This window comes from Prunus persica, chromosome G8 (assembly GCF_000346465.2).
Source record: "Prunus persica cultivar Lovell chromosome G8, Prunus_persica_NCBIv2, whole genome shotgun sequence".
In the NCBI taxonomy this organism is placed as follows: Eukaryota; Viridiplantae; Streptophyta; class Magnoliopsida; order Rosales; family Rosaceae; genus Prunus; species Prunus persica.
Window position 1 is genome coordinate 18,241,226 of NC_034016.1, and position 21,542 is coordinate 18,262,767.

Sequence of the window (21,542 nt, forward strand, 5' to 3'; positions counted from 1 at the left end):
GGGAAGGAACAACTGGGCCTTCTTTTCGAAATTCCGTATTTGCCCTCGTTGTTTTCTTGAATGACCACTGTGCCCGCTTCTTTGCCGTATATGACACAATCACAGTCCTCTCTTCTCTCTTTGGTTTGAACCCTAAAACCTTACTCTCCCTTAAACCCTAAAATTGAAGAACGTAAAGCTCGTCACTTTATTGATCAGAAATCTCTGGGGCCATGCCATCGTTTCACGGTCGGGTTTCTAAGCACATCTTGTCCACAATTTCTAACCCTCTTCGCCATTCATCTGAACCCCCCATTTCAACGAGCTTGTCGATAAAACTGCGTCGTTTAAGCTCCACAGCTGATCGCAGCGGTGAAATGGAAGCACCAGAGCAACAACCTCCAGAGCTCATACCCAATAGACCTTTGAGAGGCCAAAGACCATCCAATCCCCCGACCTCCCCTCTTCAATTCCTCAACAAAAACTCACCCATTTCAGAAAAGAGGAGAGAGAACCCTTCTCCGCCATTGCAGGACAGCAGTTTTCTTGAAAAGCTCAAGCTTGGTCTTGACAAGTCCAAGAGGGAGAAGCCTCAAGAAGTTGACGAGCCGCCCCAGCCACCTGAAGAAGCAGACGAGATATTCAAGAAGATGAAGGAGACGGGTCTCATTCCCAATGCTGTGGCCATGCTTGATGGGCTTTGCAAAGATGGGCTGGTTCAGGACGCCATGAAGCTTTTTGGGTCGATGCGGGAAAAGGGTACTATTCCTGAGGTTGTTATATACACTGCTGTGGTTGATGGGTTTTGCAAAGCCCAGAAGCTTGAAGATGCTAAGAGGATTTTCAGGAAGATGCAGAGCAATGGGATTATTCCCAATGCTTTTAGTTACACTGTGTTGATACAAGGGTTGTATAGGTCTAATAAGTTGGAGGATGCTGTTGAATTTTGTGCTGAAATGCTGGAAGCCGGTCACTCACCGAATGTAGCTACTTTTGTGGGGTTGGTAGATACGATTTGTAAGGAAAAGGATTTGGAAGAAGCTGAAAGTGTTATTGGGAAGTTGAAGCAAAAGGGGTATTTGGTTAATGAGAAGGCTGTTAGAGAGTTTTTGGACAAAAAGGCACCATTTTCGCCCACTGTTTGGGAAGCTATCTTCGGGAAGAACAAGTCACGGAATTTTTTTTGAGTTCTCTTGGTCATTAGGAGCATAAGAAATTGTAAGTTTTGCTGTTCTGCTGTTGATTATAAAAGATTGAGTTTCTTTGGCTTTGTTAAGACCTTGTTGCCCCATTGTATGAGGAGGGATAGCATGAGAATAACATCAATGACACCCTTGGAAATTCACTTTGTTAATAACGGTCATGATTCCTTGTGCTTTATATGGTTGTTGAGGATTTGTCAGCATAAGTTTTTTAATAAAGTTTTATACAGTTTACATTCCACATGGTAATGACCCGTGATGCTTTTGATTAATAAGAGTTCAATTAGAATGCCCAATTTATGGCTTTGATCTAGTTTGCTTAGAACTTCAAAAATTAGCTACTTGCTGTGATGTTTATTCTGTGTCATGTTTTCTATCAATGGATACTTGAAAAAACTAAAGATGTTTTAAGCCCATCTTTTAATAGCTTAATCTGTGCTTGCTTTTACTTCTTTGTGTTGCTTAGTCAATCAGCACAACAAAGTTGAAACTGCTCATTGGTTCATATAACAAAACATTGTTGGAAAGGCTAGGGCAGGGGAAATGCTGGTGGTTGTGGTGGGTAGACAGATTTGTGATGGAGGTAGCAAATGTGAATAGTAGCAGAAGGAATAGCAGCAGCAGCAACAACAATAGTAATAGGTCAGTTATTATAAGTTAGAGTTGGGTTTACTGATGGCTTCAAGGTTAGTTTCACTTCATATTTCATCCATGGTGATAGTGAAGGAAAGAATGTGGACAGGGTGGGAGGACTTCTTTGACTATCATAGATAGGGATACAAGTTCTTCACTCTCATGTTACTTTGTCTTTTTTGTTTGGCCAATCTGATTTCTGTTACTTAGTTTTCGTGCAAGATACAATCCGTTTGGAGCTTATTAGGTCTGGAAGCCCCTGTATAGAACGCTGCTAAAACGGGTTTTGACCAAAAATATTATTGTGAATGTTTGACTTGCAGATTTTGCATAATTCTACAAGTTCTGGAGAATTCATGCTCTTAGTTGCAGAAAAAAGAAATGGAGATTCTTGTTTTTAAGTTCTTCTTTTAGGTAGCTCAAAGATGTATCAGAAAATAAATTATTTTTTTCTTCCAAGATGCTCCCAAGCTTGTAGAACAGGTAACTGTTCACTCTGTTGCCATAACCACACGCTTTTGGTCAGATTAATTTGTTGCCAACCCAAGCCTTTGTGGATGGAAGCTGCAGTCTGCCAATAGACAGCCCTCAAAACATGCAACCGCGTATGGCAAAAAGCGGTTGGCGTCTCTCTTGTGCAAAAAAATAAACTCATCATGGTCGGTTATTGTTTATTCCGAGTGAGCAAATTGTGAAGAAAGAGATACATCTCCTCTTGAAATGACTTTGGGTATTATAAGCTCCTCCTAATTTAAATGCCAGGCACCAACTCACACCCAACAAAATTCTCTGCGCCCCATAAGATCTTTGTGATTTGGTCGGCTTTATTTTTATCCCCTCTGCCAGTTTAAGGTAGTATGTGGTCATATACCTAGGCTAGAGGGAACTGTCCCATTAAGGGTGGGGCTGATGAAACTAAATTGAAAGTTAATTACAAGCACATGCTGTGTGTTGTGTACATAACATTTCAAGATTATAACTAATGGGTTATAACATATGATGGTGTTTGTGAATAACTTCCCAAATCATGTGCACATAATCATTGACTAGCTTATTAGTTTTCTCATTTTATTAATATGTGCACAAGTTGAAACCTGAGTCAAGGAGCCAATTGCGGAGTCATTTGAGCTTTGGTTTTTGTCTGGTAGGTGATCACTGTTTAAAACCGAGGGCCACAATACCAGATGAAGGTAAACCAGTAAACACCTAAATATCTAGCTATTGAAATCATGCTTGTAATTTTTGCATGTATATCAGTAAATTCATTTAATGGAAAACAAATTAAGGGGTTAGAAACAATTAGAATAGATAACTAAAATTCGGGTTGGGATTGATCTTCTCTCTCACCACTCTAATATCGTCAAACAAATGTTTATGTTGTCCGACTGATTAGATAACATTTTCTTATAAATCGTAAACACTAGACTTTAAACATTTAAATGTTAAAGTAATTTGTATGGAACTTGTGCATAAGTTGCTTGATGAGTGAATTACCAATCTAAGCTCGTCTTTTGTGCTTCTAGTCGTCTTATATTACTGAAAATTTAACATAGGGACCTGCATTTGCATGCTTAATGTGACCTTAATTACAACTAAATCTCAAGAAAACCGTTATTCACGCTCGAACAAGATCTTTCAGAGGCTTTAAGTACTTACTAATTACTATTATAAGTGAATTAGAGAGACAAGTTGTACTTGTTTAACATCTAGATTTTAAAATCTATGTTTAATCAAAGACTAAGAATATGTGGGGTCGGCGCCGGCCCTGCTCCCCGCCGATCCATATGAATTTAGCACAGAGTCACACACTTGACCTACAATAAAATATCAAACACTTTTATATCTAAATAAAAAATATATTTCAAAACACCCCCTCTCCCCCCACCTCCAAAAGTCAGAGCTAAGATAATAACACCACATTTAAATTGTCTGTTAAGACTAAGGATTTAGCATTCAACACTCAAAAACTTGTTGCTATATAAAGGCCTACATGGGTTCCTTTCCATATCACTCAAACTTCCATTACCCTTACAAATTTTGGTACTTGGGTTACAAGAATTGCTTATTTTTTTTCACCAGAAAAAATGATATGCCTAATGGTTTCTCAGTCACATTTGAGTATGGCTACAATTTTCTTCTACACTTGTTTTTGGATCCCATTGCTGCAAATGAAGAGAGCTCTGGCCAGATTGGTTGGTTTTGTGTTCTTCTTCACCTGCCAAGTGGAGCAGGAGGAGGACCAAATGGGCTGCAACCAGATGTGCCTTCCTGTGGCTAGGTTCCAGGACTTGCAGGATCATGGTAGCTTAAGGTGTGGACAGGAAGCTTTGGAGGAGACATGCTCAATTTGCTTGGTTGAGTTTGAGAAGGAGGATGTGGTGAGTCAATTGTCTAAGTGTGGGCATGTTTTCCACATGGACTGCATTGAGAGGTGGATTGAGAGCAGCCACTTCACCTGCCCAATTTGCAGGTCTCTTTTCTTCAGTTTAAAGACTTCTCATGCAAAATGGGATGAGGGTGTTAATAGTTCTTCCTCCTACCTTAATGGGTTTTCTTGGTATTTTTAGTAGTTTGATCTTGATTTATTAGTTAGTTCTTTGTTTCTAGAGAGAGAGGGAGAGGCTGTGATTGGTTATGATTATCCTTTTTTTCCTTCATGTAATTAAGATACATATAGCTCTTTATCATTTATAAGAATTAAGAGAGTTGCAGAAAAGCAAAAAAGAGCACAAGAAGGATAATCCAACTTTCATTTGTCATCCACAAAAGCCTTGCTGATATTAATTGGATGCAATTGTATTTGGTGCTGAAAACTGAATCGGATAACTCGCAAAATTTAAACGTTGAAGTATGACTAATCTATCTTCTATACCTTTAACTCGGACAAAATTTGGAAGTTGATTTTCATAACTTCTTTCATCGTACCTTGAATCTAGTGAGTTATGAAGTTGAATTCAGTCTTTATCTTGTTTTATTTTATTTGTCCTGATTGAATACTCATAATAAAAATTAGTTTGACAAATGAGTGGAGCATCTGATGTTATATGTTTGTTGATGATGATGATGATGGGCAGGTCAACGAGCGCATGAGCGCCATACTCTTAATTTGTTTAATTAATTTGCAAATAATTCATTAGAACTTGAATTAATAAAATAATTAATCAATTATTATTCTTTTCTTAAAAGAAACACGAGCATGTTCAATTCCTTCTAGCAAATAATTGAGTGGAGGGGTACGCGTACCCACTCACATTAGTTGTTGAGTTTTGTGATTTGTGAATGTTCATAGGAAGGGATCTATCTTCTTGACCATGCTTTCAATACTAAATAAATGGGCTTGCTTGGTATTCAATCTAATATTTTTCTTAGATTTTGTTATTTGTTTTGTTTTATTTTATTTTTCATGGTGGGATATTGCAGGGGTGGATCTAGCCCTTTTTCGGTTAGGCGACCGCTCGGTTGAGAATTTTCAGAAAAAAAAGGTACATATGTACTTAACATATATAAAAGAGAATTTACTAATAATAACAATAATGCAACGAAAATTGAAGAATTTAAGACTTCTAAGCTTCTCGTAGAGTAAAATTTTAGATTTAAATAGTGTTGTTTTGTATTGCATTTTCATTTACTTGTGGTTTTTATTTTTGTTAAGCTTTTATTTATATATAGTGATTCATTAGTAAGTAAGTTTTGCCTAATTGACTATCAAATCCTAGATCCACCACTAGGTTATTGGTAATGAAAAAAAAGTTTGACAAATGAGTAGGGCATCTGATTATATGTTTGTTTGATGATGATGGATGGGTCAACGGGGCATGAGGTTTACTTCTAATTAGTTTAATTAATGAATTTGAAAAATCTAAGAATCATTCATCAAGCCAATCCATTCAAATTTAATTAATAAATTAATAAGTAATTTTTTTTCCTTAAAAAGAAACACGAGCCTGTTGATTCTCTCTTTAACAAATAATTGAGTGGAGGGCTACGTAAACCAGTCGCCATTGTTTATGAATTAACATGTGGGAAGAAGAAGCTTCACACCAGAAAGACTAATCTTTGTTTATGATGTTTGAGGTGCAAGTTAAAGTTTTAGAAAAGAAAATTGCCAATGAGGAAAAAAAATGTGAAATTCACTTGCATAGATAGACTTCTCGTGAATTTCACTTTCATATGAGATGTGATCGCCAATATAACGAGTGATGCAAACAGTTGTAGTTTTATCTGGAACTAGTACTACATAAGGCTAGTTGGTAGAAATATTTTGTCATTTGACTTCATCATCAATTACATGCTTTGAATTATTTGATGATTATTTTGACTTCTGGCCTCTCTCCACTCTCCCCTCTCAACTTCAAAAGCTTTCTCTACTCTGATTTTGACCAATAAGTTTCTCTAAGTTTTAATCTCCTTTTCTGTTTCCAATCATAGCCATTTAAATATTTATGTGAGATAATCAATTTACATATTACAAGGAGGAGATTTATTCTATAATAGTGAATATTGGAAAACTAGCAAATATGTGCGCAAACAATTTCTCTGGTATCCCTCTGTTTTCCTCATGTCCATCTCACACTATTCCCTTCCTCTCATATTTTTACGTATACTTTCAAATTATTTATAATTATCGTCTCAATCAGCGCTTCAATAAGTATTAATAATTTTTTTAATTATTTTATTTTATTTTATTTTATAGACAATTTTTTTATACAGGAATTTCTATTTCTTATTTATTTCTTAAATGACGGAAATTTTGAGTTCTGAAAATTTTACCTTAAAAGCCTTTTGATTTATATATGTATAGATATAACAATTTAATGTCTTATTAGTGAAGAAGGAATTTTAAAAAGGCCATTTGATATCTTATGGGCTTTTCTGTGGGCCCAGAAGTTGTCTTCCAGCCCAACCGGGAGTTTTGCCTCGCTCTTTCCTGAGCCCAGCGGGAGAGGCATAGCTCTTATAACTGTCTTACCCAATTTCAGAAAAGGAAAGTAAATCATAGTTTTCAGTCCGATATAAATAGCGGCAGGGATTTAAGCTTAGCTTAGCTGGGTTGGGTGAAGCTTCGAGCTTTGAAGAGTAAAAGCACTCGATCGCCACAAAGAACGCAGCCATGGTAAGACAAACTGAATTTTTCCCTTTGTTTGTTGACGAAGATCTTTTTTCAAAATTCCGCATTGTTTGGATTGCTCATTTGCCGCTTCTCTTCCTCATATTTCAATTTCTTAGATTGGGTTGCTAAATTTTTTTAGATCTGGGTCGAATATTGATCAATTCTCACTTGTCTGGGATTTTTTTTCCTTTGTCAATTTGTTTTCTTGTGAGCAAAACCTGGGCTGTTATAGTTGTAGAAATTAATATATGATCCATCTTTGCCTTGCCAACAATGGGCACACCATGTAAATTGCCTTGGTATTGTAGTTAAATACGAAAGTGGCGATTTTGAAAAGATTGCTAGGCTTACATTCGTTGAATTTTACAAGGGTTTTTTACTTTGGTTGTTGATCTAATGCTTTATGTTGTAGATTCAATTTGTGCTTCTTATAAGCAGGCAAGGAAAAGTCAGGTTGACAAAATGGTATTCGCCTTATACCCAAAAGGAAAGAACTAAGGTAATGCCTATAGGTCTTATTGGATTTTGTGGGTTGTTTAAGCTTCACGAAAATATAAAATTCCAAAAAAAAAATAGCCATATTAACAATTTTCATCTTTGTTATGAGAATAGCTTTCAATTATGACATTGGTAATCACTGTGTGTGCATGGTTTTTGTTGTACATTTTTGAGTAGGTCCTTCGTGAGCTCAGCGGAGTAATTCTTGCACGAGGTCCCAAGCTCTGTAATTTTGTGGATTGGAGAGGATACAAAGTTGTTTATAAAAGGTAATGCAGAGAGATATGACTGTGCTTTTGCTCTTCTAAGGACAATTCTGACTGAGTTGATTCTGTGCATGTGTTATGCAGATATGCTAGTCTATATTTCTGTATGTGTATTGATCAAGAAGATAACGAATTAGAGGTCCTTGAAATGATTCATCATTATGTTGAGATTCTCGACCGATACTTTGGCAGTGTGAGTGTTGATTGCATTATCTTCTTCATTTCATTTTGATAAAGGATGTTGTTGTATTAACATATTCATGGTTGCAGGTCTGTGAATTGGATCTGATCTTTAACTTCCACAAGGTATGCATACTGTGCTTATATATGGGTCAACAATTTGCTTCTTGAGAATTACATGTCAAAGATTAGTTTGTTTTTTAAATTTCCTCACCATGTTGCTATTTGTTGATATTCAATGTTATAAGGGGTCAACAATTTTTCTTCTTGAAAATCACATGACGTTCTTCTGATGCATGTTCATATTGCATTTATATGAAAGTAAGTATTTGGTTTGATTGTTTGTTACTGTTGACAACATGAAGGCCTACTATATACTGGATGAAATTTTGATCGCCGGTGAACTTCAAGAGTCAAGCAAGAAAACAGTTGCGCGGTTGATAGCTGCACAGGTACAAATATTCTTAGATCAGTGCCATTTGTTTTCGAATATTTTGGCTTGTGCTAATTTCATTGTATTACGGCCTTTCAGGATTCTTTGGTGGAGACTGCAAAAGAGCAGGCTAGTTCAATAAGCAATATAATCGCACAGGCCACGAAATAGTGAAGACATACATATGGTCACCTGTTGTATTAATATACACCGAAGTGCTTCTGTCCCTAAATGATTATTTTTATTTTGGATTAATTTTTGAAAAATAACTGATGTGCCTTTCTTCCTTTAGTTGCGTATGTCTTCAAAAGGATTGTAGACAGGGTTGCTCTCCGGGTTTGCCTTTAATTATGTCTTGTGTGGCTAGTGCATTGCCATTGCTTATATTTTGAGCCCTTCTTTTCCTGTCCCAATTTTTTTCAACTGAATTGGTTTCAATAATAAAGGAAATTAAATTTGTCTTTCTTCTTTAATTATTTGAGTCTCCCATAGACAATTTTTTGGATGTTTTCCCTTAAGATTCCATGAGATGAAGAAACCATTATTAGGGTCTCCCATAGACAATTGTATGGATGTATATAGAAGGAATTAGTTGGTTGTTGAGGGGAATGGTATGGCAGAAGAGTCTAGCAGCTTGGTTAAAAATGTAAATTAAGGGCCAAAGCCAGATTACCACACTGTCTGTGGCGCTCCCGTTCCCCCTGCTTGGTCACGAAACCGGGGTTTCTTTCCTTCCAATGCAACAAAAAAAAAATGTAAATTTAGGCCTCCCAGTATCTACTAAAAAATTTCTCATCCGGTGAAGACCAAACATGAATTTGGCAAGTTAGGGCATAAATTCGTATTAACATTATATGTAGTTCTCTACTGAACCAAACCCAGACAACCGAAGTGGCCACCATGTTGAAGCTCTTGGCTATTTCTCTCCGAAGATTCGACATTCATGCCTCAAAAGTCAAGTTATAGCCTCATTCTGTCAATAGGTAGGCTGAGCCAAAAGACCTTGTCCAGTAAAGCACCACAGAATTCCACACATGGCATCATAACAAATTCTGCAGAAGTTGATAAGAGAAAAGAAAAGAAAAAAGGACAGTCTAATAACAATCAGGTACCACACATTTGATGTCTGAAGCAGAAGCAATAGGCATAATTTTAATATGTGTGCAAAAGTAATTAAACTAAAACCTTCAGAAAATATCCAAATCCATTGAATTTACAAGAACTCCATCATCTTCCCACGATATATCCTTGGCCTTTGGATCTTTTGCGATGGGCTGAAGAGGCATCTGTAATGGCGGAGGGCTCTGCATACAGATCATACAGAAAGTCAAGACATGTAATTGATGAGTAACTATAACGTAATTGACTTTATGAGATTACTGAAAAAAATTCAAATCCTGGGCAGGCTCCTTAGATCAGTACCATGCAACGAATCAAAGGCCAATTAATTCCGCGGAAGAAAGGATGTTGCTTGATTTCATTTGCACCAGTACTGGATCCTAATCGTGTGTCAGGGTCTCTTTGCAACAATGCATTGATCAACTGCCGCGCTGCTAGGCTTGCCTGGAACATCAAAAAATGTTAGCGGTTGCATAATTAGCTCAAAGCTTCCAATAATGACATCACTAAAACCTCATCTACAGCTAAAATGCTCATAAGGCTCAAAATGACAGTATAAACGCATTGTTTGATTCGAGATTTACCGGAATGCTGCCTGGAAAGGTGAGATCTTTGTACAAGACGTTGGTGAATGTCCTCTGTCTATTTTTTCCCCTGAAAGGCGTACGGCCATAGAGCATCTCATACAACAAAATACCTGAATTCCAAACATAAATAAATTCACAGTATTAATGATAAAACGCATTACAGATCTGCAAAGATAGTTAAGTAGGAGACTCCGTTATCATGATAGATGGAACACATGATTTGATACATCTTTGTAGAACTACCTAGTATGGGGAAGAAGAACTCCATGACAACATGATTGGAAAAATTTACTATATGGAACACTTATGGATACCAAAGCAATTTTCAAAAGCTGTGGAACTTGAGAAATTGATTCCCTGATAAGCGTCAGCATGATAGCTTGCAATGACTGACACTTGTTACTCGTTTGGGAGCCCATGCATGAATGTATGCACATGCATATTCATATGTGAACACACATGCTCTTATGCTTACCAAGAGCCCACCAATCAATGGCACTGCTGTGGCCTGCACCAGTAATAATTTCCTGAAATCAAGCACCTGTAAGAACTTTGAAAATATGCAGATAAACAAAATTATTATCATTACTGTAATAATTTTGTAGCAGACCAGATTTGTACTATACAAGTATTTCCAAAACATGATTAGAGATACGTAAAAAAAACCATTGCAGATGTTTAAGCACATGCATACACTTTACTGTTGATGAAAAGCTCAAGTTGTGTGTGTGTGTGCTCGTCTCATAGGGGACATTGATCCTTAGTTCCATGTTGCGGCATGAAAATATTTTCTAAGGTGTTACCCAATCATTTTAGAACCATACGAAAACAAAGCATGCACTTCTGTCTAATGCAATAATCAAAATATTGAAAGTAGCATAACCCTAAACCATAATGGAAGAATCACCATACAGGAGCAATATACTCTTCAGTTCCAACGAATGAATTTGATTGTGTAACTGGTTCTGCAACAAATGTTGGTGGTGGTTGACTCCTAGATTTCCTTCTTTTGTTAGGCAATTGATGCCTTATAATCTGCAATGCAAAACAAAATAAATTAACATACAAGAAGAGTCAGAAGTTTCCATTTCAAGCATCTAATAGGTAGAATAGAATTCTGGAAATATAACTGTCGCTATCATCTTCTCAAAATTACCATGGCACTAGACACACTCTGCACTAATGAAAAGAAATCTGAAGAAATTTCTTTTCATAATTTGATGCAAACTGGACAGATATAAAGCATTATCAGATATGGGGATGCACGCTTAACGCCAGTGGTTGATAAGTTATAACTAAGAGGAAACATTTCTAGCATTTATAAAAGAAAAGAGCAGTTCTCTTCCCTCGTGCAAGCCAGTGACTAATGAGGACCCTGATTGGGTCGGGGCTTGGGATGGGCTAGCTTAATAGGCCATCCGAATATTTTTAATCAGTTTCACAAATGAACCATACATAGGGAGCATAAGAATGTTTCAAGTCTGTAAATAGAGAAGCAGCATGATCTTCCAAGAGGAATATGATTCTGTACCTGGGGTTTACAGGATGTCATAAATGATAAATCAAAGTCTGTTAAGACAACATGCCCATCCTTCTGGAGTAAAATGTTCTCAGGCTTAAGGTCGCGATAAACTATTCCTGTAAGAAGCCAGAGATATAGTAAGCAAAGAAGCAAATGAACTGAGATTTATTTTTTCATCATAATGATGCAGATTGTTATAATCGCTCAGTCCTGGGTTGGATTCCTGTACTTCAAATGCTAATCCCTATACTCAGGGAAGAACTCAGATTACCTTCTGATAATAATCTAGGTTTACCTAAATAATAAATGTTAACCACAGGATTTGGGAAGAATACCCATAATTTTAAGACTTCACATTTTTTATACAATAAAATAGAGAGAGAGAAATATGAATAGTCAAAATACCTAGACAGTGAAGATATTCCAAGGCAATGACAACCTCTGCCGCATAGAACCTGGGATATAATGAAAGTTAAACATTGAATCGTCGTACGCACATACAACTAGTTTTCTGGATCTTTGACTTTCACTAATGACTAGAAAAAATAAAAGCATACACAACGACACTTGAATTTGTGATTTAAGCCTCATATTGAAAGTCAACAAACACCAAGTAAAGGATTCATAACACCAAAAAAAAAAAAAAAAAATCTTAACTGCAGTTGAACCCAATACAAGCTAGAGGTTAAAGTGAGTAGCAATAATCAGACCAGTGCTTCCTAGTTATTAATTCCAAGCGAAAAGGGAAGTAGTAGTTTTAATATGGTACCAAGAGATGTTAGAGTACAAAAGTAAAGTACCTCGCAGAGTCCTCCTTGAATAGTTTCATAGGCTGCTTGTCAAGCAAAGCAAATAACTCTCCACCACAGCAAAAGTCTGATATCAAACAAACGTGTGTAGAAGTCTGAGAAGATTAAAAGATATCAGTATACCATACACAACAAGTCAGTAAATTATAATTTGCAAAATGCATAAATGAAGCTTGTTGACATTAATCAACTTATTATAATTTCCTTAGAACCCTTTTTTGCTTGATTTTATATAGAAAATTATAGAGCCAACATCAAGATAGTCAAAAGTCAAATGCAGCCCATACAACATTGGAGAGTTTGAGACCCAAAGTCCAGATATCTATTTTGACTTGTCATGCATGTCAAGCAGAAAATAAAAAATCTATAAGTTCTGCCCTCCAAAATAAAAATATAAATCCAATTTTCCTCTTTCTTTTATTTAAATCTTAAAAAAAATATTTCCTTTGTAAAATAAGTACATTTAATAGGAATAAATTTGTCTGTCCTCTAAGGTTGTTGCAATATAGGTTTAGCTTTATTGGGTTAGGACAGTATTCTTTAACCAAAAAATATATTTGATTTAGAAATTACACAGGATTGCACCTGGCCCCAATCAAATATGCCTATGCCTATTTGTGCACTCACATGTGCAGATGCATCCAAAAATGTCAGTATAAATTGTCTGAGTTGAACAAAGAAAAATTTGTGTTGTAAAATTGAAAGACCTGAAATGAAGTGTACAGTGTGGGAAGAAAAGGATGATCCAGTAGTGAAATTATCTCCCTTTCAATGCATGCTCGGTGAACCTGTAAAACAATCATAGCAATATGTGACCCTCAGGGATCTATAAAGAAACTATGCAACTTACTCCACTTTGCACAAACAAAAAAGGGCATACATATGTGTATGTGTGCAAATACCACACATTCATACAAACAAGAAGCATGCATATGTAGACAAGCAAAGGTGTGGATAAGACACACATTCATGCACAAAATTGCAAAGTTTCTTTTCTGGACACCACTGAGATATATGCTTATGCACTGCTGACGAATTATGGTTCTCTAATATGATCATACCTTGTTACGGTTCAACATTATTGACTTCTCCATTGCCTTCATAGCATACAGTTCACCTGTACCTTGTAGCTCCACCAAATGGACACTGCAAACATACCATCTTCATGTAATTGACAAGTAGAGCTCCAGATAAACAAATATTTATGATCTGCATTGTATGAAAGATTTCCTAATGACCTGAATAAGAGTACAAATTTCAGATGGAAAAATGACAAGAAGGATTGTGAACACCACTCAAACACATAAGTTAAAAAGGTGAATATTGTGCAGTACCTGCCAGTATCACCACAACCCAATGGTTTTATGGGCTTAAAATGATGTAGACCAATTTTTTCACCACGAGCAGTAATCTACCGAGAACAGATAAGAAGAGAAAAAATACGTTACAGATGGAGACAGCTGATTCAAAACATATGAAGCCCATAACACCATATGTTGATTCTGAACACCATTAAGAAGTAACTGTATTTTGTATAGGCCTAGAGAGACTACAGAAACTATAATACATGATAACTACCACAACAATGCAACTCTATAGGCAAATAAGAAAAGTTAAAACATATACATCTCAATGCTCAATCTAAGTGATAGCAAAGTTGATCAAAACATTCCAAGTTATGATACATTATTGAAATAAATATATTACTTGACAATTAACTTTGAAATTGCACGTAAGTCATCTTACTCAGCTACAAGTGCAAGGAAGCTATATCGATGAATCCGTATAGCTAGTTTATAATCAACTAAGAAAATCCTTAGCCTAAATACATAGTTTAACATACAAGAATTGTTTGATAAATGAATTGGTACCTCTTGTATTGCTAGCCAAGAAGGAGTATCCCTTTTGTGAGGCCTTGGGAAGACAGGCCGAGAATGAATTGCCCACAAATCTTCTGGTCTCTAAACAATGATATAATACAACATTTGCATCAGCTGTAGTTCAAAATTATAGCCATAAAGATAGTGGATTTCATTATTAGATAAAAGATGTAGCAACTGAAAATGAATTGAAGTGTAAAATGTGTAAGTATCAAAGTTTTAAATATTTTACTTTATATTTCAATACATATTTTTTAACCCAATCTAAATGTGATAAATTGTGAAAATATTCAAAGTGATATTTACTTTTAGAAGAATAAATACAATGAGGAACTTATTGGCCAGCTAATTCTGAGCAAAAGAGTACCTTACCAAGTTGGCATCAGGAAGTTCTCGGACAGCCTCATCAACATTTACTGCGGTAGCTTTGACCTGATAAGTAGAGAAAAATGGTGAAGCATCAGCAGTAGAACAGGAGAAAGGTATGGAATAATATCAGTAAAACCACTAACAATATATGCCTCCACATATGGACTGAATCTCTATCAGTGGGAGATAGAGCAACCAAAGCTCCATTACTTTTTAAAGTATTTATTGCTTATCTTGTCCATAATATCAAATGTCCAACACAGCAAGTTGGGTTTCTTTCTAAAATGCAGCATATGTTGAAAATATATAAAAGTTTGTTACATAGCTATCTTTTCTTTCTTCTCCTTTTTTCTGTCATTTAATTGGGCCATATGCTGAATGATTAAAACACTGAAATAATACATTCAATTCCAAACCAACTTCCCATATAATTGCCATTGCTTTGCAAAAATATTATTGTAACTATTTGGAACTGGCACATTAGGACAGAATCAGCATCTTGATTACTAGAGCACATAAACAATCAAATGACAAACACAAACACTTGATTGAAAATGAAAAACAGTTTGAATATAATAGAAAAACAATTACCAACTTAGAACTTTCTAGCTCTGCTCTCTCTGATAGGCGATTTCGGAGAGGTTCCACATGATCACTGCCATCCAGTTGGACGCCAATGAAATATTGAAGTTCACCCTAAAAAATTTAAAGGGGCTCAAAAGAAAGGCCAAAACGAAATATGCAGCAGAATTAGATTTAGATTGAAGGTTGAACCTACAATAAGAATCTCACAGTTACCTTTTGGTCACGCATGGGTTGCAAATGAAATAAATTCCAAAACTTTTTTCCTGCAATTCAAGAAATCATAACAATTAGGAAAAGGACAAATGTAACATAAAAACACCTAAACAAAAGGAACAAGATAAACAGAAGAAGAAATTATATACTATATGACTCTTGCAATTAAATGTCGTAGATTTTCTTGTCTTCCAACCAACATGAACCGGTGAAAATAAATCAAGTTAATTGGCACATCAATGTTTATAGCATATTTGCAGCATCAGAAATTCCAAGGCATGTTCTTACCACTCTTGGTATAGTTGATCAACTGTACAGTAATTTCTCTTTGTTCTCTAATGGCATCTCGTATCTTTGAGACAGTTGCTTGATCTGTTTCAGGTCCCTGGAGAAAACTACAAAACAGATAAAGCAGATTAGATTCCTATTGTCTTCACCGGTAAAGTTTCTCATACAGATGAACCATATACTAAGATAAGGGATTAGATAGCAACAATGAAAAAGAAATCTTAATTCTAATTTCATATGATTCATATCAGGAAACCGGACTAAGACTCCAAGTTACCGTAATTGAAAATTATATAACAGAACAGGAATACAATATGATATGCTTAAGTTTTATAGCAGGAAGTAAATGACCTTGTCAAGAAAAAGGCATAAATAGAGTGCATTTCCTACCGACAATTTCTTCCCAAAATTTCTTCACGTGTATATTCTGTCAGTTCCAGAAAGCTATCAGATGCAAATATCTGCACAGGAAAGAGTCCAAAGACTATTAATGTCATTTTTGAAATATAATAAGCACTGTGCTCAAACCGTACATTTGAATTGGAGTAATTTTTCAGAAGAAGCCATGATGCTAATAGATGCTTAGTATATACCATAAAGGCAAATGTAAAGTGAATCTCCCTTGGGATTAGCAAGGGAATACTAGTATTAATGACAATTCCACAAAACTGCCCAGCAGAGGAAAAGCAGGAATGTAAAATGAAGTAAGCTCTACTGTCGGTTATCATATGCAGTGATTAGTAGTCTGCAGCAAGATATCTTAAAAAAGGATCTACAAGTCTCAAATGCTCTCTTAATTTAATTGAAATTGAATTGGGTTTACAAAATGCATGGAGAGAGAATGCTACAAGAAAATTGTAGATCACATTCCAGGCAGAAAGTTGATATTAGAAAACAAAAAATGAACAACTGAACCAACTCTATTCAAGTGAAGTCATAATGGTTCTAAGTGGGTACATGAGGTTTTGTGTAACGTGAGATCCTTGGTTTAGTGCATTCAGGTGGTAGTGCAATATCAACAGAGAGAGGTGGAGATTGAGAGTGAGACTGGAAGATAAGTAGCATGTTCCAAAATAAAATAAAAATTCTTACAATTGGGTTATCAGGAATTCTAGGATCACTAATCACAAAGTTCTTTTCAATGCGTTCCAATGTGGTTGCTAAGTCAATTCCTTGGCGCATATCCCTTTCTCTTTCAGTGCGGTCCCAACTGTCTGAGGACTCTATATCTGTGGTCATCAAAACCTCCGGTTCTACAATAGGTTCTTTTTCATGCATGCTTGCAGAGCTTAGAGACCTTGTTTTGAATCTGCAAAGAAGGTCAAACATCTCATCAAAATCTGGTAAAATGGTCTTCCTGCTAACTCTAAATGGGACTTCTAAATATTGAAAGAAAAGGGGAGGACAAATAGCACTAAATTCCATGGAATTTACAGTTAGCCTCAACCTCCCAGCGGTGAAACAATTGCAGTTTGGATTTAAAAAGAAAATGTACTCACCCCATTGAAGAAGCGAATCCAGATTTTCTAGATATTTTGCCTGCATCATAAGAAGATCTCATGCGAAATGCATCATCTTTCACATCCGATTGAGGAATTTTTCGACCGGGTGTATTCATATTTGCAATTGCAGCAGATTTAGGCAGAACATAATCAAGGTTAAGGCTATCCTGCTCCCCATGATTGCTAGCAGTCTCATGACTCACATCCTGGGTGTGAGAACGTGGATGCTTCACAGTTTCGACAACTTCCTTAATGGAGCCTAATGCCTTCTCCTTCTGACGAGCTGATACATGACCAACACAATAAGTTTAGAAATGAAGTCAAACTGGCACAAATTTCCAAAATTTGACCAATTATGCTTACCATCATAGCGGATAAGTGACTTGGGCAACCCATTTGGCCTTAGTTCCTTTTCATTCACCCCTTCTGTGTACTTGCTGACTTCAACCTGCATTCTGCAAAAACAAGAAGTAAACTTTTTGCTAGACTACATGCTCTCCCAAAACAACTCACAGAAACAAAAAAGTTGCAAAATTGTTTTGTCAATATCAATGAAAATAAATGAAATTATACATTGTACTTAAACACATAAACATGATATGCAAGCTACCCAATTTCAGAGATTGAGAAATGGAGGACACTGACCCAATAAATTTGATGGTTTTTCCTTGTTCATCTTTGATTGGGGTGATGGTGAGAAGATTCCAGAAAGGAGTTCCATCTTTCTTGTAGTTGAAGAGCCTGCCACAGTAGCTTGTCCCATTTTTCACTGCGTCTCGGATTTTTGCCACTTCATCCTGGTCCGTTTCCGGCCCCTGAAGAAATCGGCTGCAGCAACACAAAGATCACAATTTTAGGGCACCAAATTCTTTCCTTTCCTTTAATTCTCTTCTTCTTCTTCGTGGAGTCACACATTTTGGTTAATCGAAACTCAAGAACAAAATGGAAATTGTGAAAGAAGTTGAATAAATTGGGCGATATTGCTACCAAGTGAACTGAACTGAAGAAGCGAATCTGTGCCGCAATTTTTCATATCACCCTAGTATTTATAGCCGCGGTTTGGTTAAAGCTGAAACTGCGGCGTTTTACAGTTCAAAACCACGTGTTTCATAGTGTAATTGTACAAATGCTATCATTTTTTTTTCTTTTGGCCAGTGTTTATTGGGATTTTTACTAAAAATGCAAAAAAAAAAAAAAAAAAAAAATTGTCTGCTAGAATTTGAGGACTTTCTGAAGAGACATAATGTGCTTCGAATGCTTTTGCAATCACTAGTAATAATAGGTAACACAATTTCACGTGTTATGTTATCAAACTGATAATAATATATTAATAATATGATGACAAGATATCAAATTATGTTAGTGGCAAAGCAGATAAGACAATGATCAGCCTTACCAATTTCTTCCAATGACCTCCTTTGAAGAATAACCAGTCATACCAAAAAAGCCACTGCTGGCATACATAATTGGGCAATCAGGTTTTGTGGCATCAGACACAACAAATGTTTGCTGCAGAGTAGACAGAGCTGCCTTCAACTCATTAGAAACCCTAGGAACTCCAAATTCACCCCCAAAATTTGAGTCCTCTGATGTCCTTGTTGATTCAAATCTCCCTGATGAGTTTTTGCTTTTATCTCCACCACCGCCTGATGTCCTTGGCCCTGTGCCTTTGAAGCTACCTTCTCCAATATCTGACTTCATAACCAGCCCCCACTCTGCTGTTCTGGCTGCTATGCTCGCCTTCTCTGTTATAATATGACTGTTAGAATTAGAACCAAACCCTCCATTTGAATCAGTGGCTTTGACCTTGTTAGGCTCATCTGAGGGCCCAGGTTCAAATGCCATCCACTTGTTGATGGAATCTCTTCTGGCAGCAGCAGAAGTGAAAGAAGTGCTTCCTGATCCACTTTCTGCTTCTGGAATACCAGCAGCATCAGCATGATTATCTTTTTTAGTGTTCTCTCTCAGGTGGAAAACCTCCATAGGTTTTCTGGTCTGCTTTTCTCCACTACCCACTTGGTCCTTGGCAATTGAGCTCACAACAGAAGAAGGCTTTGGTGGCTGCCTAGTAGCCTTTGGTTTCTCCATGTTGTAATTCTCTCTTCAGTGGATAGAAGAAAACCACCACCTGCCATCATTTAAATTTTTCACCAATAGTTGGAAAATGGTCCACAACAAGTTTGGTACTTGAGCTTGAAAAAAATGTAAATCCTCCTCACTTTTGCCTCAATTGAGAATGTGTCATCATTAACAGATCACCTAACTCAAAAATCCCATACCCCAAAAAATATAAATAATAAATAATAAATAATATTAAAAAAACCAAGAGAATGTTAAATTACATATTTTTCTGTTGAAATTATGAGTACCCTGTTCAAAGTTGCAAACTTTAGCTACTCTCCAGAAAAATTTCACCAAGAATTGCTATTATTAACTGGAAAGTGCATTGGAAACTCAAAAGGGTTGGTTTCACTCAATTACCATAAGACAGAGGAACATGATGTGCTAGAGAATTTAGCTACAAAAGAAACAACATAGGAAAAATTTGCATGAAAGGACCTGCTTGAAGGAATTTGATGTCTCAGAACAGAGTTTTCAATGCTTTTTGACAGCAAAGAAACCAGCAAAATCCAACCCCCACAAGTTGGCAAACATGGTAGATTTGATCAGAATCATCAACACTGAATTACATAATCTGTTTCTGCAATTATTCCCATCTCATCAGTACTGAGACTTCTCTATTTATTTGTTTCTCAGAGCTTTTTCTGTATATGGGACTGGTACATTGCTTTAAAGATAGGGAGAGAGAGACAGAGAGAGAGAGAGAGAGAGAGAGAGAGAGAGCTGCTGAGGTTGCTCAATAAATATGGTCTCCCAAACCATATCAACCGAGCATGCACAAAGTGATGAAAGTTGCCTTTCAATCAGTGCCTTTGAATTCTAGGCTTATTGTGTGTACGAATGTGTAGAGACCATTGACTTGTTGCCAATTTATCCGAACTTTTCTTCTTTTTTTTTATGCATTATAATTTGTAAATTTCCACATTTGCTTCCCCTCTTATGGTAAAAGTCTACGAATTTGCAGAGACCTCAATCAATGCAGATGGAACAAGTTAGAAGAGTCATGGGGCCACAAACAACCAGCAGTGAAGTACTATTCTCGAGGATATATAGATTTCGCCATCACTATTAAATTATGTTTTGTAGTTTTGGTGATGTACAAATGTGTGCATTATAGAATGCCTACGCCAACTAGCTTAGGACCACGGTATAAATACGGGCTTGTAAGCTTCCACGCAGGTACAAAACTTTGTATTCGAGTCCACATAATGAACCGGATTAGCCGATAAAATTTTCATTTTCAGTTGTACTAATTACTCATTCATCTCAATGACGAGGAATTCTTACTTACAACCGAGAATATATTCTCATGTGTCTACTGTACTCGTCACAGCACATGAAGATGAATTAAAACATAACTAAAACTCATATTAACAACCTATTAATTATTTTGATTGCAAATTTTCATTCCAAGGGGTTGCTCCAACTCATACTACTGTTCATCATCATGATCCCAGCTATTGGTGTTGATTTGAGATTACGAACGGAATTCAATTTTTACGAAAATACGTTACAATATGAATGGATTATAAGATCATAAATTTTGATTATGTTTTACGCCTTTGTGACCGCCTCGTATGCATTTCATTTAGCCGAAAATGAAAAAGATTAAAGAGACATGAGAAAAGCGACAGATCTCCACAAATCTTTCTCCAATGTCATTTCCATCAAATCTGGTCGTTCCTTCTGTGAAGATCAAACAACAGCAGAATTCATGTAGTGATGCTTACGAGCATCACATACACCCAGAAAAGTCCATGTCTCTATGGGGCTGTCATGGACACGTGCCAACATTTGCAGCCGTATGAGCACTGAAAGATCACGTGAACACGTGTCATTATGCCGGTCTAGAGCCACCAACGTTTTTGTGGTGGTGGCTGTGAGTGGTCTCTCATCCACCAAAACCCAGTTGGGGTCCAAGAAAAAGAATCTCCAGAAAATTGAATACAAGCTTTTATTTCTCGCCTCGTTCTCAAGTAACTATTTTTTTTCTTTTTTTTCTTTTTCTAAAATTTTGCAAAAGTAACTTCATTAAAGAAATTGACCCTACAACACAGAGGCCCAAAACACAGAAACAAACTAAAGCCCAAAATCAAAGAGAGACAAAAAATTTGTCAAATCCAAGTTCTTATTTTCGAATTATTTTTGGAATTCAAATTTAGTACATCTTCATCTGTATATATAAAGTAAAAAGTAGAGAAAGGTGAAACATTTAAAATACCAGAAAATGCCCTTAATTAATGCAA

General features: G+C 36.3%; 3 protein-coding genes across 5 annotated transcripts; 2 read left to right on the plus strand and 1 right to left on the minus strand.

The window, feature by feature from the left end:
• LOC109950626 (pentatricopeptide repeat-containing protein At4g38150) lies at window positions 18-1,422 on the plus strand. Its single transcript, XM_020570217.1, has one exon. It carries the CDS (start codon window positions 213-215, stop codon window positions 1,164-1,166), a length of 954 nt encoding a protein of 317 aa, XP_020425806.1. The 5' UTR covers window positions 18-212; the 3' UTR covers window positions 1,167-1,422.
• LOC18768268 (AP-1 complex subunit sigma-1) lies at window positions 6,799-8,774 on the plus strand. Its single transcript, XM_007200342.2, has 7 exons — window positions 6,799-6,927; window positions 7,337-7,423; window positions 7,600-7,691; window positions 7,773-7,881; window positions 7,959-7,994; window positions 8,234-8,320; window positions 8,401-8,774. Exons 1-7 carry the CDS (start codon window positions 6,925-6,927, stop codon window positions 8,470-8,472), a joined length of 486 nt encoding a protein of 161 aa, XP_007200404.1. The 5' UTR covers window positions 6,799-6,924; the 3' UTR covers window positions 8,473-8,774.
• LOC18766634 (phototropin-2) lies at window positions 8,936-20,208 on the minus strand. 3 transcript variants are annotated; one of them, XM_007199639.2, is made up of 24 exons: window positions 19,735-20,208; window positions 18,572-19,303; window positions 17,821-18,003; window positions 17,539-17,630; window positions 17,173-17,458; window positions 16,766-16,982; window positions 16,064-16,134; window positions 15,674-15,780; window positions 15,386-15,435; window positions 15,179-15,283; window positions 14,591-14,650; window positions 14,210-14,299; window positions 13,673-13,749; window positions 13,400-13,484; window positions 13,046-13,126; window positions 12,330-12,433; window positions 11,935-11,984; window positions 11,539-11,645; window positions 10,920-11,042; window positions 10,483-10,534; window positions 10,005-10,117; window positions 9,724-9,864; window positions 9,487-9,605; window positions 8,936-9,353 (listed from the first exon to the last, which is right to left on the minus strand). In XM_007199639.2, exons 2-23 carry the CDS (start codon window positions 19,261-19,263, stop codon window positions 9,489-9,491), a joined length of 3,003 nt encoding a protein of 1,000 aa, XP_007199701.1. In that variant the 5' UTR covers window positions 19,264-19,303; window positions 19,735-20,208; the 3' UTR covers window positions 8,936-9,353; window positions 9,487-9,488. The 3 variants fall into 3 exon arrangements, with proteins under 3 accessions (XP_007199701.1, XP_020425519.1, XP_020425520.1); XM_020569930.1 differs by having other exon boundaries at window positions 8,936-9,605; XM_020569931.1 differs by lacking the exons at window positions 18,572-19,303; window positions 19,735-20,208 and having other exon boundaries at window positions 17,539-17,623; window positions 17,821-17,836.